The 18,563-nt window shown below is 44.5% G+C and overlaps 1 protein-coding gene across 3 annotated transcripts in view; it reads left to right on the top strand.

Moving 5' to 3' along the window:
- Window positions 1-18,563, top strand: part of LOC118370877 (neural cell adhesion molecule 1-like) — a 119,287-nt gene that overhangs the window by 65,199 nt on the left and 35,525 nt on the right. For 2 of the 3 annotated variants that reach the window (XM_052467646.1, XM_052467647.1), the window contains exons 2-9: window positions 7,842-7,916; window positions 8,275-8,484; window positions 9,761-9,904; window positions 10,371-10,508; window positions 10,703-10,820; window positions 11,916-12,076; window positions 12,356-12,498; window positions 13,944-13,967. In XM_052467646.1, coding sequence (XP_052323606.1) covers window positions 7,842-7,916; window positions 8,275-8,484; window positions 9,761-9,904; window positions 10,371-10,508; window positions 10,703-10,820; window positions 11,916-12,076; window positions 12,356-12,498; window positions 13,944-13,967 — 1,013 coding nt within the window. The remainder of the gene's footprint in view (window positions 1-7,841; window positions 7,917-8,274; window positions 8,485-9,760; window positions 9,905-10,370; window positions 10,509-10,702; window positions 10,821-11,915; window positions 12,077-12,355; window positions 12,499-13,943; window positions 13,968-18,563) is intronic. The other variant, XM_052467648.1, reaches the window with a different exon arrangement.

The raw sequence follows: 18,563 nt of genomic DNA, 5'->3' as shown, positions 1-18,563 counted from the left end.
CTGAGATGACAAGTGCCTGGATTAGGACCTGCGCCGCTTCCTGTGTGAGGCAGGGTCGTACTCTGGGATGTTGTAGAGCATGAACCTACAGGAACGGGCCACCGCCTTGATGTTAGTTGAGAACGACAGGGTGTTGTCCAGGATCACGCCAAGGTTCTTAGCGCTCTGGGAGGAGGACACAATGGAGTTGTCAACCGTGATGGCGAGATCATGGAACGGGCAGTCCTTCCCCGGGAGGAAGAGCAGCTCCGTCTTGCCGAGGTTCAGCTTGAGGTGGTGATCCGTCATCCACACTGATATGTCTGCCAGACATGCAGAGATGCGATTCGCCACCTGGTCATCAGAAGGGGGAAAGGAGAAGATGAATTGTGTGTCGTCTGCATAGCAATGATAGGAGAGACCATGTGAGGTTATGACAGAGCCAAGTGACTTGGTGTATAGCGAGAATAGGAGAGGGCCTAGAACAGAGCCCTGGGGGACACCAGTGGTGAGAGCGCGTGGTGAGGAGACAGATTCTCGCCACGCCACCTGGTAGGAGCGACCTGTCAGGTAGGACGCAATCCAAGCGTGGGCCGCGCCGGAGATGCCCAACTCGGAGAGCGTGGAGAGGAGGATCTGATGGTTCACAGTATCGAAGGCAGCCGATAGGTCTAGAAGGATGAGAGCAGAGGAGAGAGAGTTAGCTTTAGCGGTGCGGAGCGCCTCCGTGATACAGAGAAGAGCAGTCTCAGTTGAATGACTAGTCTTGAAACCTGACTGATTTGGATCAAGAAGGTCATTCTGAGAGAGATAGCGGGAGAGCTGGCCAAGGACGGCACGTTCAAGAGTTTTGGAGAGAAAGGAAAGAAGGGATACTGGTCTGTAGTTGTTGACATCGGAGGGATCGAGTGTAGGTTTTTTCAGAAGGGGTGCAACTCTCGCTCTCTTGAAGACGGAAGGGACGTAGCCAGTGGTCAGGGATGAGTTGATGAGCGAGGTGAGGTAAGGGAGAAGGTCTCCGGAAATGGTCTGGAGAAGAGAGGAGGGGATAGGGTCAAGCGGGCAGGTTGTTGGGCGGCCGGCCGGCCGTCACAAGACGCAAGATTTCATCTGGAGAGAGAGGGGAGAAAGAGGTCAGAGCACAGGGTAGGGCAGTGTGAGCAGAACCAGCGGTGTCGTTTGACTTAGAAAACGAGGATCGGATGTCGTCGACCTTCTTTTCAAAATGGTTGACGAAGTCATCTGCAGAGAGGGAGGGGGGATTCAGGAGGGAGGAGAAGGTGGCAAAGAGCTTCCTAGGGTTAGAGGCAGATGCTTGGAATTTAGAGTGGTAGAAAGTGGCTTTAGCAGCAGAGACAGAGGAGGAAAATGTAGAGAGGAGGGAGTGAAAGGATGCCAGGTCCGCAGGGAGGCGAGTTTTCCTCCATTTCCGCTCGGCTGCCCGGAGCCCTGTTCTTTATGACTGGGAAAGGACTTGATTCTAGGCCATATAAGATCCTACATCCATCTCATTAGATCAGAACAGGGTGGACCAACATATTACTGGTTTGCATCCTAAAAAAAGGCTAGTTGTGTTTTGCTGCGTAACATACTTACATTATCTGTCTACCCATATGATGTGGATCATTGTCAGGTTATTAGATGTATAAGCTTCAGTAACAAAAGAACACCATGGTTGTAATAACACTTTAAACAGATTGGTTGTAAATGTGTAGAATGTGTTTGTTTTGGGTCCACTCTGGTATGTTAATCAACTATGTAAATTAGACAATCACAGAGGATTTTCTTCTGAATAACTGGTCAGGGCATACCACTTTCCATTCAGCTTCAGGCAACTTTGATGTAAGGCTTGATCACACCTGTAGTGACTACTTCTATCTGTCATGCCCATTGTTGCTTATCCATTGTTCACTAGATATATCAATGTAATTACACCCAACACAATGTTGAAAAACAGAATGCTTCCCACCACTAGATCACATAACTAGACATGAGCTAGGCGTGATCCCAACACTTCCACCAATGTAGCGGACGAAAGTGAAAGCTGCAACAGGGACTCTAACCAGAGCTCATACGTAGCAAAGTGAGCTCTAACGGACGTTGACATGAAAGCCCAGTCGGCCTCTGGGCAGAGGCAGTAGGCCTACAATGCTGTCATATGCCTTGTTACAACAGGCAGTAGGCCTACAATGCTGGCATATGCCTTGTTACAACAGGCAGTAGGCCTACAATGCTGTCATATGCCTTGTTACAACAGGCAGTAGGCCTACAATGCTGTCATATGCCTTGTTACAACAGGCAGTAGGCCTACAATGCTGTCATATGCCTTGTTACAACAGGCAGTAGGCCTACAATGCTGTCATATGCCTTGTTACAACAGGCAGTAGGCCTACAATGCTGTCATATGCCTTGTTACAACAGGCAGTAGGCCTACAATGCTGTCATATGCCTTGTTACAACAGGCAGTAGGCCTACAATGCTGGCATATGCCTTGTTACAACAGCCTAAGTATATAACATGATTGATATGACCGTAATAATCATCATGAAATGGCCTTGGAAGTGCCATAAATGTAAGCCAACATAATTCATTATTTTATATGAACCTGTTTAACTGCATTGATATGGCTTAATTGATCATAATCCAGACTCGTTATAGTTGTAAATACCATGCAGTTGTGCCTGGGGAATTTAAACCAAACAGATTGTTTTTCCAGGTCTTCTGTTTCCCCACATTTATAGATGAATTAATTTCCCATCATGAACATTTATCCCCAATCAAATTCTTTCATCGATACCACACCAAAAAAAACAGACAAATACAGATCTGTATTCCAATCTGGCAACCCTCATAAAATCTGACATAGCACGAGTATCCCAAAGTATTATGCGAAAACAAGCAAAGAAAATAACATTGGCATTGAACAAATGTAAGGCTACTATTATATAATATGTTTGTTTGTTTTTTATTAATTAATAATTGTGGGACACAAAAAATGCAGTGTAGAACACCATTGCCCAAAATGCATTGCTCCAATAACTTTCAAAAGAATGTTCTGAAGTTTGCCCCCAAAGAATGTATTTTTCTATGAATGAAGTTGCACAAAAATGTGTGTATATTCTCATGAATAAGGCTACACAAAAACGCATGAAACACTTTTTGTACATATTTGCACGAATTGAGTGTGAGATTGAGTGACACAATCTTACATTGGTTTCAAGTTCCCGTGGCCAGTGCAGACTTTACGATAACTTACAGTATCTGGAGCCTATCTTCTCTCATGTATTAGAGGCTATCTCTCTCAGAAATCTGATCCTTCCCTTCCCTTGTGGGGTGCCTTAGTAAATTGACTCCCCCTAATCCAGTCTACTGCAGCCCAGACAACCAGACAGCCAGATCCTTAATATCACCCATTTGGTAATAATATCCTCTGCAATTAGACATATTTACATTTCAAAAGCAAGCTAATCTTGCATGCACAAATGGATATCGCCATGATACCTAGCTACCGTTGTTTTTGTTTTGATGGGACATTCCATGCTATGTGCTTATACTGGATGACAGAGTGAAAGAACCTAATCTTACTGAACATCTGTAGCTAATACTCTACTGGTCATCTGGAGCTTTGATGTTTGCACACAGAGATACAGTATGTATCACAGAGGCAAGGATTACATGTCTCACTCTCCATCAGAAACCAACCGGACATGCATAGTTCATCTACTGCTTGGTACTTGATGTTAGTTTTGCTTGGACTTATGATGTTTCTGCTTGCCCTATATTGAAAATGACTACTTACTTGCTATTATTGGTGGTGGAGACCCCATTACAGCTGTGTATCTTCCATACGGGCTGGCCCAGACAGAGGCTCCTCAGAGAAAACTAGCTAATTCAGGAGCCCTTTTTATAGGTCAGGGCTGAGTCCCAAATGGCAGCCTATTCCCTATATAGTGCACTACTGTTGACCAGGACCCATAGGGTATAGGGTGCTATTTGGGATGCAACCCCAGGTCTCATATTGGCCCTCTCACCAGGCTCCTCACAGCATCACTCTGGATAACCAGACAAAAGGCTGGTGAATGAGACGATAGCTGCCTGGCCTCGGAGGGCTGTCTTCTCCAGTCAGAAGTGGATGGTGCTTATGGTGTGTGGGAGAAAGCTGAACGTATGAATCTACCCTGTTAAGTGGAATGGAGACAGACATTTGCTATGAGTTTATTTTCTGGTGTGATGTTGTTTATTTCCAAATGGCTCTATGTAAATTTGATATTGATGTGTCTTAATTTATTCTTCGAAGTGGACGAATATGTCATGGGATTTGTCATATTGAAATATATTGTCTTCTCCAAATAATTGATATGAAATTGATTAGCACGAGGTTCTTCCAAGGGGCGGCGAATGAGTTTGTATAACCAATTTGTTTTTATACCGCTCGTTGTCTTCACGATTCCAGGATACTTGGAATGTCGTTGATGTTTTGGTGAATTATCATTTTCCATACTCAGTGGACTATCCCAATCTGCTGATGTTTGGCTCTTAACCTCTATTTGGAGCTTTAAAAATCTGATATCAGAGCTGTTGACAGTGTTATAAATTAGTAGTGCCATTTCCAGAATGTTATTTCTCTGGGTTGATGCATTTGGCTTATATGGATAGTAGATAACATCTCACATCAATCTCACCTCTGATGCAATCAAATGTTTTATAGGAAATATCCAACAAATACAGATTGATATGCTGCAGCCATTTAATACCGTGTCGCCTTCTCTCTGCATATTACTTTCACTGGGGAGATGGTTTCTATGCCCTTGTCTTTAAAGCCTTGTTCACAGTGCAGGCCTTAATGCTCAAATTATTTTTGTTTTTCAAATACGTTTTGGAATACTGACTTTCCAAACAGCAAGTTACGAGTGACCAGATCAGATATGTGTTCAGACTGAGATGGCTACGCTAGTTGTCATAGTGATGTCAAGTGTGTGTGTGTGTGTGTGTGTGTGTGTGTGTGTGTGTGTGTGTGTGTGTGTGTGTGTGTGTGTGTGTGTGTGTGTGTGTGTGTGTGTGTGTACTCAAAAGTTGTAGTGTAGCAAGCTAAGGTGACAACAATGCCTGCCACTGAAGTCTCCCTGTTGCTTTGAATGTTTGAAATCATAGTGTAAGAGCAGTTTTAAAGCCTCAAAGGATAAGATGATGCAAATTTGTAAAAAAAAAAATCAAATAAAAAAAGTACCCCTTTTCATCATATCCAATTGGTAGTTACAGTCTTGTCCCATCGCTGCAACCCCAGTACGGACTCGGGAGAGGCAAAAGTCGAGAGCCTTGCGTCCTCCGAAACACAACCCAGCCAAGCTGCACTACTTCTTGACACAATGCCCGCTTAACCCGGAATCCAGCTGCACAAATGTGTCAGAGGAAACACTGTGCACCTAGCAACTGTGTCAGCGTGCATTGCATCCCGCCAGCCACAGGAGTCTCTAGTGCACAATGGGACAAGAACATCCCTGCCGGACAAACCCTCCCCTAACCTGGACGATGCTGGGCCAATTGTACACTGCCCCATGGTCTCCCGGTTGTGGCCGGCTGTGACAGAGCCTGGACACGAACCAGGATCTCTAGTGTCACAGTGGGCACTGCAATGCAGTGCCTTAGACCACTGTGCCACTCGGGAGGTCCAACTTTCAAAACATGTCACTTTTGGCTAGCCACAGCAGTCAACTAGCTAACTAGGTAGCTGTTTAGCCTGCTAGCACATTCATTCATTGTTTGTAAACAATTAACAAGCTTCTCGTGTTCTTGTCAAACTGTCAACAGTGTAGCTAGCAAGCTACAAGGTATGCCAAATAACAGTAAAAATAATTTAAGGGCAATTAAATCAGATTTGACTATTCAGACCCAATCAGAGACAATGACTAACACCTGCCTCTGATTGAGAACCATATCAGGCCAAACACAGAAACAGACAAACTAGACACACAACATAGAATGCCCACTCAGATCACACCCTGACCAACCAAAACATAGAAACATACAAAGCAAACTATGGTCAGGGTGTGACACAGACACAGGTGACATGGCCATGAAGGCGGTTTAACATGTGGTTTGAAATATTTGATTCCATGTGCTTTTTGTCTGTTTAGACTTCAAAAATATGAGATTCAAATCGGATATGCAAAAGAAAATATGTCACTTCATACTGCCAGTGTGAACAGGGCTTTACTCTCTGCGGGTGTCAGCCAAGTGCATCGTCTTAAGGTGGTCTTTCAATAAAGCAAAGCCTCAATCAATCTGCCAGAGGTGCTTCTCTGAGACATGAGCCATGGTTTGGAATAGATTTCTGTGTTGTGATTGAACTATTGATTTGGAAGGGGCATTTTTTCTCCCCCCTTGCCTGCTCCACTGTCAATAAGAGCAGTAGAACCTTTACCTACCTACCTGCTTGCTGCTGTCAACACCACTGAGATGGAGGCTACTGTTTCACCTCAGGCATTGACACACCTCTTTCTCTCTCTGCAGACACTTTTCTCTTTACTGTGGTTTGTTTACCATTTCCTTTTCTTCCTACTGGTTCACCCCAGGTTGGTTTACAGTAGGATATTATTGCTGTGGAGGGGTCGAGGTCTGCGTCCCAAAATGAATTCTCCTATGGGGATAGCCAAAGAACCCTTTTGGAAGCCTTTTTTTCCAAGTGTAGTGCACTATATAGGGAATAGGGTGCCATTTGAAACTTAACCCAGGTGATATACAGTAGACCCAGAGGAGTAGCCTATGCCCATGTGGTTGCAGTAATAAAGCCAACTGACTTTCTATTTCGTCTGTCATGGTTTGCTGTGGAAGAACTGGAGGTTTCCATCAAATCAAATCAAATTAATTTATCAAGCCCTTTTTACAGCAGAACCCAGCCTAAAAGCCCAAAGAGCAAGCAGTGGTTTCCATAATGACAGGCTGCTGTACTAGCAGAGAGGATAAGGAGACTACTGATAAGGAATGAATGAAGACCACTGGGAGACACAGGCACAGCGCCTGAATTATAAATTATAAGCAGCACTGCAGACATAAGCTTTAATATCACATGTCATTAATGAAATGTTGTCTCACTCTGTTCTCTATCATTCCCCCTCACACACGTGCATGCATGCACACACACACACACACAGACACACACACACACACACACACACACACACACACACACACACACACACACACACACACACACACACACACACACACACACACACACACACTTACACACACACACACACACACACAGACACACACACACACACACACACACACACAGACACATGGCATGCACGCACACAGACACAGACACACACACACTTACACACATAGACACATGGGCATGCACACACACACACAGACACATGGGCATGCACATGGGCATGCACACACACACACAGACACATGGGCATGCACACACACACACACACACACACACACACACACACACACACACACACACACACACACACACACACACACACATGGGCATGCACACACACACACACAGACACACACACACACACACACACACACACAGACACATGGGCATGCACACACACACGCACACACAGACACATACACACACACAGACACAGACACATGGGCATGCACGCACAGACACACAGACACACACACACACACAGACACATGGGCATGCATGCACACACACACAGACACACACACACACAGACACACACACACACACAGACACACAGGCATGCACGCACACACACACAGACACAGACACACACACACACACACACACACACACACACATACGTAACATATTGCTTCCATGTAGTGCTCTGTCTAATCTGATGTCTATTTTGTTCTGTTGTCAGTTTGTCTGGAAGTGGAGATCACCCCCACCCAGGGAGAGATCAGTGTCGGAGAGTCCAAGTTCTTTCTGTGTGAAGGTAAGCTTGCCCTTGTATCATTATACTGTAGGAGTCTAATGTCTCTTTGTAATTGTTTAGATCCCATTGTGCAGTACTGCATATACACTGACCTTTTGTGTCCTGTCCTGATATGCTGTGCGTAGACAACAGTTGTCAGGCCACTAGACAGGAACAAGGTAGCTGTAACCTTCTCCAGGATAACAGAGTACTATTTCCTATAAGGTGTATAGGTTGTTTCCTAGGTTGATACTCTTCGTTGTGGCTCTTTATTTGTCTTGTAGAGCGACTCAACATTGTGATACCGATATGTGATCGTAATGATTTTCTAGTTAGATACAAAAACAAACACATTTAACCGTCTCTTGTCTCTGTGCAGTTGTTGGGGTAGCAAAGGAGATTGACTGGTATTCGCCGAGCGGGGAGAGGATAGAGCCCAACAAACCAGAGATCACCGTAACCCGAAACGATGAGTCCTCGTCCACGCTTACGCTCTACAAGGCCGGGGTGGACAGCGCTGGGACCTACAAGTGTCTGGCCACCAACGGAGACCAGTCAGCAGAAGCCACTGTCAACGTCAAGTTCTACCGTAAACTGCTCCTCCTCCTCCTTTATTCTCTAGGGATGTGTCCAAAAGGGCATCCTAATCCCTCCCTCTCATGTACACTATTCCCTATATAGCGCACAACTTTTTTTCTCTTCTACCCCCAATTTCGTAGTATCCAATTGTTAGTAGTTACCAACTTGTCTCATCGCTACAACTCCCGTACGGGCTCGGGAGAGACGAAGGTCGAGAGCCATGCGTCCTCCGAAACACAACCCAACCAAGCCACACTGCTTCTTAAAACAGCACACATCCAACCCAGAAGCCAGCCGCACCAATGTGTCGGAGGAAACACCGTAACATATTACACCTAGCGACCTGATCAGCGTGCACTGGGCCCGGCCCGCCACAGGAGTCACTAGTGTGCGATGAGACAAGGATATCCCTACCGGTCAAACCTAACCCAGACGACGCTAGGCCAATTGTGCGTCGCCCCATGGACCTCCCGGTCGCAGCCGGCTGCGACAGAGCCTGGGCTCGGACCCAGAGTCTCTGGTGGCACAGCTAGCACTGCGATGCGATGCCCTAGTCCACTGCGCCACCCGGGAGGCCTCTAGCGCACTACTTTTGACCCGAGTCCCATCGGAGTTCCGTGTACTATTTATGGAATAGGGTGCCATTTGGGATGTAGGTTAGATGTCCCGTTCAAAACCAGTGTGTGTTTCCTTTATGAAATAGTATAATCTCAGGGGGATGTCCTGATCACAGAGCGTTAAATGGTTATATTAAGAACCCCAAGCTTTCTTTAAGGAGAATTAGATGATTAAATTTCCTCAACCTTCAGTATAGTGTTGACGGAAAAGCTCGAACCTTTTATTGAGGGCTTGTGGGCAAAATGTCTTTATTTTCTGTTTTTCAGCTGGAGATTGATTTTTCCATCAGTCAATAAACCCCTCCAAAGAGCATTAAAACAAGGCCTAATGAACCTGACTGTGGTGCACGTCTTATGACTAATGGTTTCTATAGCTAGACGCTGCCAAGCATCAGAAGATGTCCATCATCTCAACCCTTTATGGTTTCCCACCAGGCACAACATGTTCATGTGATCAGAATGAAGGCAGAGGCTGAGGTGTAGAGGAAAACAGTTCAATGAACCCATTGCTACATCTCTAATGGCACACTATTCCCTATGTAGTGCACCCTATGGGTCCTGGTCAAAACTAGTACACCATGTAGGGAATAGGGTGCCATGTGGGATACATCCATTATATTCTTCATGGTTTCAAATGGTTGACTAACATTCTTGTATTTTGTCTTGTAGAAAGGATCACCTTCAAGAACGCCCCCTCCCCCCAAGAGTTCAATGAAGGGGACAACGCCAAAATTGTGTGTGACGTCATCAGCTCCCCTCCCCCCACCATCATCTGGAAACACAAAGGAGCTAAGATTCAGATGGAGAAGGATGGTGAGATAGATGCCATTTAGCCACGAGTAGGGTTGCACAATTCCAGTAACATTCCCAAAATCTCCATGTTTTCCAGTTTGAAGGCATTAGGATTTCCTGCTTAAATCCAAAAGCAGGATTTGTGGAAAGTCTGGGAATTTGGTGAAAGTTAACAGAGTTGTGTAACCATAAAGGGTACCTACATTTTTCCTGTTTCCACTTTTTTTTTGTCTTTGACTGTCAGTCTTGTCACCATTTTTTACTCAACCATGTCAGAAAGTCCCTCTACAGCTGTCAGACAGTGGTCCATTTGAGCGATTCTCTGACTAATATTATAACTGCTGGGTATGAATATGAAACTGTTTAAACACTTTAATTAAATAATTTACATAGAAATTGAGATTTTCTGGTGTACAGGGATCTCTGTCTGAAAATCCCTTTTTCCCTCATCCATTACATATTCATTCTGATTTGATTCTCCTCTCAGTCCGCTTTAAGATCCTGCCCAACAACCACCTGCAGATCCGAGGCATCAAGAAGACAGATGAGGGGTCGTACACCTGCGAGGGCCGCCTCATGGCCCGGGGAGAGATCGACCTCAAGATCATCAGGGTCATCGTCAACGGTCAGCCTACTTCTTCCTCCCTCTCTATTCCCTTTTCACTTTATTCATGGGTTTGCCAACATTTTGTGGTGTTAAGTCATCTATCAACATCCTAGACAGCAGACGACTGTGGGCTGGATTTCAGCAGTAGTAACTTTGCTGACAGGGAGTCTTATGCATGGTCTCAGGTGTGTTAATATGTCTCCCTCCCTCAGTGCTCCCTACCATCCGGGTGTGGCAGTCTGAGGTGAATGCCACAGCAGGCGTGGGCCAGTCTGCCATGTTGACCTGTGCAGCTGATGGATACCCAGAGCCAATGGTGACCTGGGCAAGGTAAACTGGAGCACCTACTCTCTCTCTCTCACACACACTCACACACACTCACACACACACACTTGCGCACACACACACACACTCGCACTCGCACACACGCACGCACACACACACACACACACACACACACACACTCACACACACACACACACACACACACACACACACACACACACACACACACGCACACACACGCACACACGCACACACGCACTCACACACTCACACACACACACACACACACACACACGCACACACGCTCACGCTCACACGCACACACGCACACACACACACACACACACACACACACACACACACACACACACACACACACACACACACACACACACACACACACACACTCACACAACACAACACACTCACACTCACGCCTGGTAGACTGATATACCACTAACCACTGTTTTGCAGATATCCATCTGACCATGGAGCCCATAGGCTACCAACACCAATGCGAGTGATAGTCCCCTGCCCTTGGTTTTCTGTTGGCAGTGTAGTGTGTTGTTCTCACCTTCTTAAAAGAGTTAGAGGAGCTGTTTCCCTTGTTGCTAGGTGATGGAAATGACTGGTGTGACACTTGTCTTTGGGTTTGAGTCTTAGGTAAAGGGGGAGGATCTATTTTAACTCACCAGTCAAGTTGATAGGCTTTGCCCTCACTCTCGCAATCTCTCTCTCCTGCTCAAGGTCCAAGAGACTACAATGTAATTATATGTGGTCAAACCTTGACCTTAAGGGTCATTGTCATTGCCAAGAAGTAAATGGTTCTCTGTTGTAGACTCTGGAGAGATCATGATTGAAGACTGGAAGAAAAATATTCATTTGGAAAGAGCGATTCAATGTCACACTGAAACATTATTTTGATAAAACTGAATTGTACTAATATGAATTAAGTCTGAGTTAATTCAAGGGGAAAAATACTTGTTTTGAAGTCTTTTACTATATTTATTTGATACAAATGATCATCAAGCGTAGTTAGCAACTTAGTTGTGTGGTGAAGGTGGATTCTCATCGTTTCATTAAAGCTGATTGTAAATCAGAGTGTGTGTATGTGTGTGTTCCCCGTCTCTTCTCCCCCAGGGCCGGTGTTCTTCTGGAGTCAGGAGACAAGTACAGCTTTAATGAGGACGGTTCAGAGATGACCATCATGGAGGTGGCCAAGCTGGATGAGGGAGAGTACACCTGCATCGCTAAGAACAAGGCTGGGGAGAGCGAACAGGAACTCAGCCTCAGGGTGTTTGGTGAGGGACTCCTCTCACTTGGTACTGACAGATGATTGACTGTGTGATGAGTTTCTGGTGGTTTATCTATATTCACTTTGGGAGGATTTTAACAAGGGATTTTTTTGGGGGTTATATTGTGCTTATAGCCATAGGTATTAAGTACTAGCATCAGATATGGCAGGTGCTGCTTGTAATGGGTGTGTGCACACTGTGAATGTAGCTCTACTGTAGGTCATACAGGTGAGTGTCACTGCAGGTTGGTTATAATGTCTCTGTGTGTGTCTGTCTTTGCTACAGTGAAACCTAAGATCACCTTCCTGCTGAACCAGAGCACGTCTGAGATGGAGGAGCAGGTGACTCTGACCTGTGAGGCGTCAGGGGACCCCACCCCCACCATCAACTGGAGCTTCGGCCTCCGCACCTTCACTGAGGGAGAACAGGTACAGTCAGCCCACAGGCCAGCCTGGGGCTGTGTCCCCACTGCAGAGGGACACTCAGAGGATGTGTTTCACTTAAACATGGCAAGGTTCCCATAGCCAGGTTCATCTCTACTGATTAAGTATGGCCCCAGAGCAGCAACTAGCTAATAGAAGGTCACACAGTGAAGTTCATATTACTACCTCGTAGCTAACTAGTTACCATCCCACCTTATACCTCGTCCCTATAGCACCTTAGACTTACACTACATGACCAAAAGTATGTGGACATCTGCTCGTTGAACATCTCATTCTAAAATCATGGGCATTCATATGGAGTTGGCCTCCCCTTTGCTGCTATAACAGCCTCCACTCTTCTTGGAAATGCGTTACACTAGATGTTGGAACGTTGCTGTGGGGACTTGCTTCCATTCAGCCTCAAAAGCACTAGTGAGGTTGGGCACTGATGTTGGGCGATTAGGCCTGGCTCATGGTTGGCGTTCCAATTCATCCTAAAAGTGTTCGATAGGGTTGATGTCAGGGCTCTGTGCAGGCCAATCAATTTCTTCCACACCGATCTCGACAAAACATTTCTGTATTCGCTTTGTGCAGAGGGGCATTGTCATACTGAAACTGCCAGATGGTGAAGAGTGATTTATCACTCCAGAGAACGCGTTTCCACTGCTCCAGAGTTCAATGGTGGCGAGCTTTACATCACTCCAGCTGACGCTTACGTATGGTGATCTTAGGCTTGTGTGCGGGTGCTCGGCCATGGAAACCCATTTCCTGAAGCTCCCGACAAACAGTTCTTATGCTGACGTTGCTTCTAGACACAGTGTTGCAACCGAGGACAGATGATTTTTACACGCTATGCCCTTCAGTACTCGGCGGTCCCGTTTTGTGAGCTTGTGTTTCCTACTACTTCGCGGCTGAGCCGTTGTTGCTCCTAGACGTTTCGACTTCACAATAACAGCACTTACATTTGGTGGGGCAGCTCTAGCAGGAAAGGTGGAAAGGTGGCATCCTATGACACTGCCACATTGATAGTCACTGAGTTCTTCAGTAAGGCCATTTTATTGACAATGTTTGCTATGGAGATTGCATGGCTATGTGGTCGATTTTATACACCTGTCAGCAATGGGTGTGGCTGAAATATCAGAATTCACAAATTTGAAGGGTTGTCCACATACTTTTGTATATATAGTATATGTTTCTGTAGCAGCCTCTGCTTGTCCCCTGCAGACTGCTCCATACAGTAATCTATGGATCTTATATTTTCATATAATGCCCCATTGTCCACATAGAGAGTTCCCTATAGTACCAATGACCTCATCTAGTCCGATAGACAGGTAATGGTGGGGCCATTCCATCAGAGACAAGCTGTAGGTACATGTACACTATAGGGGGAGTGTAGATAGGCGGAGCCGCCAGGAAGGTCAGTTTACATCGCTACATTCTCTCCCCTGCAGGCACATCTTAACAGGATCTATCAGGTATGAAATCAGCGTGGCACAGAAATGGAACAAAATCAATTGATAGAACAAATCACGTATGGCGTATGAGATTCAACAAAAACCCTGATAGAATCAAAGAAGTATTTTTAGGGAATTTTCTTGTCTGCTCTTCAGTCAATATTCCTTGAAAATCCTCAAGATATGATCTCATCAGGGTTTATGAAATCGATTCAAAGTTGCATGTTTTCCAAATATAGCCTGACTATTGCCTGACTGTTGCGTTGCAAGAGAGTGGTTCTGAATGGTTCAACTTTGGAGGTTTCCTCTGCCTTGTCTATTGAGGTCAGAAGAAAGCATGGTTACCGTAATGACATTTAAAAGAGGACCTCCTCATTTCTGTGTTGCCATTCCTGGTCCGATCATCTCCGTCTCCTTCCATCCACCGAGGCAGCCTCATGCCCTACTGCTGCTGAGTCTATGTCCTTCTCTGTCCTCTCATGTAGATGATCTGTCTCACTGCATATCTGTCATCAATCATCAATCATTCTGTCAAGGTTGAAGCTAAAATCAAAATGCCTAAGTCTGTATCTGTATCTGGTCTGTGTTGTACTACTACAGCCGTCTCTCCACGGTGGTGGGTGAAGAAATTATTAGCAGCCTCCATTGAATTATCATTAGGAACAGGAGCTTTAAGGAATAGAAACCCCTTCACAGCGGTGGTCTGGCACTGTGGGTCTCGTGGACAATGATCCTGAGGTAATGTCTTTACTAGCGAGAAGCCAGTATAGTGTGATTTGGAAAATGGCTGCTAATTGTTTTTGAACCTGGCTGTGCCTCATTTGCCATGCTAGCAGCACTAATCATAGGACAGGTGAAAGGGGAAGCCAATGATCAACTCTCACATGAAATATGTGCCATAGTCTTCTATCTATCCAGCTACTATGGGGACTTGTTTATATGGGCCTATTATTTGAATCAGTGCTGTTGTTTTGGCTCATTGGCTATCAGCATGACAATTGCAGTTTTGTTTTCCCTGTGTGGAATTGGTGTTGAGGGATATTTGTGAGAATCGTGTCTGTGTTACAAGTGTGTGTGCATGTGCATGCTGTGGTGTGCTATTTCTCTAGTGTGTCATGCTACATATATCATTGCCACCTCTCTCAGTGCTTTCACGCTCCTTTCCATTCTCCAGTCTGCTGACTGTTGTACTCATAGAAATGAACGTATTCATAGTTCCTGCTGTAAAGAGGTGCTGGATGACCATTATCTCTGTTGACGGGGCATTCCAGTGTATTATTCCCTCAGCTATCTTCCACTCGTCTTCTGAGTCTGACTGTTGTCTGAGGAAATGTAGGCTATAGGCTGAAAGGTTTTTTTATAAAGGATAGGGTTTCTTTTTTATTCAACACAGCATATTCTCTCCCTATACGTTTACGATAGTGATGGCAGACAAATGAACCCTGTCACATATTTATAACTACAGAGATATTGAGATGTCAACAGAGAGGATCAGATTGACAAAATGATTGAATCCATAGAATAGCCTAAATGTGGGTAACACATGCCATGGTAACATTGTGTTCCAAGAGGACACTATGCTTTAGCTATTACATAAACACGTTTAAACCAGCTTACTCTTCTATTCTAGTGCTCTCATACTCATATTTGTTTTTGAGGAAAGGTTTTTGTTTGCAAGGGTTGTCATTACATTGTTGTTTCAGCCCCCTTATTTGTTGTAACAATTATTAATAACTAAAATGTAAATTAAATGTGTATGCGTGCTTAGGACATTATCTCGCAAAATGAAAGGCTGGATTATTTGAATATATATGAAATATTCTACTTGATTTACAAGGTTTGCAAGCTGCAATTATCTGAGAACATTCAGGCTCTGGAAAGGAGCAGCAAACGTGCTTGAAAATGGGTTTCTTCAAAGCTCATCAGAGCTCAAACGTGGTACAGATGACCAGATATTGAATTGTTCAGTTGACAGCATATGCTGTAGATTACTGTGTATTGAATCTTACTGGAGCTGCCTAATTTATGATAATGTGCTCCATTGAAGCACAATGAGATCGGTCTAGTATTCAGATAGTTGAGCGTAGGAAAGAGAGTAGGAAAGTAGCTATTAACTCTTGGGAATGAACATTTGAAGGTGAAGTGTTCTGAATGATCAGAGAGCTCAATCATGTGGTGCTGCTGGTTGCTGTTGGCTGCAGCACTATAACGTGATTGGTTCAGGGAGGGGTGTTGAAACAGAACAATGCTTTCAATCCAAGGGCCTGCTTTACTAAGCACTGGTAGAGTAGGGACCTACTATAGAGAGGCTCTTGTTCTCTAGCTACTGTTCCAACAAAATACTCATCAACAGTGGGCTCCAAAATTCCTGGCACTTCTGACTGGCAATGCACAAACAATACTTTAAAAAAATATCAACAATATAATTATAGAGATAAACTCAAAATACCAACATGTGAGAAATACTGTACTTTATTCATGTTTCAATGGAACCCACCAAAATAATCATTGATTTAATTAAAAATCCATTTCCTCCATATCAAGATTTCACAATTAATTGCACCCTTACAGATTATTGTAAATAACATCTACCAAAATTAAACTAGGAATTAAATTACACTTATTGAAATGTATCTAAGTCTTAAGGAACTATATTGAGCCATTACATCACTTCCTGTTCCACTAAATGAGGTAACACGCGTGCAATATCCCTTTGTCATCCAACACCATGAAGAAAACAAAAGAACTGGCAGTTCAAAAAAGACAGATGGTCGTAGATCTTCATAAATCTGGTAATGGCTACAAGAAGATCCACAAACGATTGAATATACCACTGAGCTCTGTCAGGGCAATTATTATTTTTAAATCCAAAGATATGGAACAGTTGAAAACCTCACGGGTAGAGGACGCAAATGCATTAAGCCCCCCGGGATAGGGAGGAGGATGGTGAGAGAAGCAACAAAATCCCCAAGAATCACTGTGAAAGAATTGCAGGCCTTGGTGGCGTCTTGGGGTCACCAGGTTTCAAAAAGCACCATCAGACGCCACCTCCACAACCACAGACTCTTTGGAAGTGTTGCCAGAAGAAAGCCCTTTCTGACTCCAAGACACAGACATCGTTTAAAGTATGACTGGAAGAAGGTGCTCTGGTCAGATTAGACCAAAATTGAATGTTTTGGTCAGATACAGCTTCGGCCTTGTTTGGCATCGAAACAGAGATGCATACAAGGAGAGGTACCTCATACCCATGGTGATATATGGTGGTGGGTCAGTGATGTTTTGGGGCTGTTTTTAATTCCAGAGGTCCAGAGGCACTGGTTAAGATTGATGACATAATGAATTCCAACAAGACAATGACCCAAAACATACCTCAAGGTCCACACAGAAAATGGTTCTGTGACAAAATCAATGTTCTGCATAGCCAGCTCTGTCGCCGGACCTCAATCCAATCAAAACCTGTGGGCTGAGTTGAAGAGGGCAGTTGATAAGCGCAAACCCAAGAATGTGAAGGATCTTGAAAGGATCTGCATAGAGGAATGGTCCAAAATCCTTCCAAATGTGTTCCTTAACCTTGTCAAACATTACAGGAACAAATGCTGTTATCCTTGCCAGAGGTGGTTGCACTAAGTACTGCATGAGGAGTGCCAATAATTATGAAACCTTGATTTTGGTTAAATGTATTTTCTATTAAATAATTGTGTGATTTTGGTTCGTTCCATTGAAACATTAATACAGTACAGTATTTCTCACATGTTGGTATTTTGAGTTTATCTCTATAATTATATTGTTTATAATTTTTTAAGTATCGTTTGTGCATTGCCAGTCAGGGGTGCCAGTAATTTTTGAGCCCACTGTATGTGCCTGTGTATGTGCCTGTCTGGTCAGTGGTGGTACAATGTGGTTCTCTGGACATTGAATGGCAGTTTGTTCTCATGGTATGACAGTTGGAATGCTGCTAGCCAGGATAAATGATGGAGAGCTTCCTAACTAATCCTAGTCAGCGGTCATCAAAAAACACTTCCCCAGTCCAGTCCTGTAACCATACCCTGCTGTTGGGCTGTTTATGACTATAGAGAAGATGCCTTTTGTGTGGTGCTGGGTGAGATAGTTATGTGAGTGTTTCTTCTGGAGAATCTCCTCTACAACAGTGCATCTCTTCCTCTCCCCTCCATACCTTCATACTCTAGAGGGAGAGAGAGGATCGCTGCTCACTGCTTACCCAGGGGATGAGGAGTGCTGCCTGGAAATTAGATTTTTCTGATGGGATGTTATTTAGTGCTGGTTGCACTAAACTGATTAGATGCATGGTGTTTACAGCTCTCACCATCATTTGCTTTTGGTCCACGCCCCATTGTTTAAACAAAAATAAAACATGGGTCTGACAGTGATGTGTCAACTCAATAATGAGCAGCAGATCCTCCTCTGCTCTGTGGCTTCTGGTCCCTGACTGCTTTTCTGACATCAGGTGTTACATGTGCCTGTCTTGCTATGTGTGTCTCTCCTGTCTCGCCACACCCAGGTGGACCGTGAAGAATAGTGAACTCTTGTTGTTAATACATTCACTATCTACATTAGCTACATGCCATGGCTCAATATACAGTACACCCCTCCCTACTT

This window comes from Oncorhynchus keta, chromosome 18, assembly GCF_023373465.1.
Source record: "Oncorhynchus keta strain PuntledgeMale-10-30-2019 chromosome 18, Oket_V2, whole genome shotgun sequence".
Classification (NCBI taxonomy): Eukaryota; Metazoa; Chordata; class Actinopteri; order Salmoniformes; family Salmonidae; genus Oncorhynchus; species Oncorhynchus keta.
The sequence above is the reverse complement of the archived record's forward strand: the minus strand, read 5'-3'. Positions and strand labels throughout refer to the sequence as shown.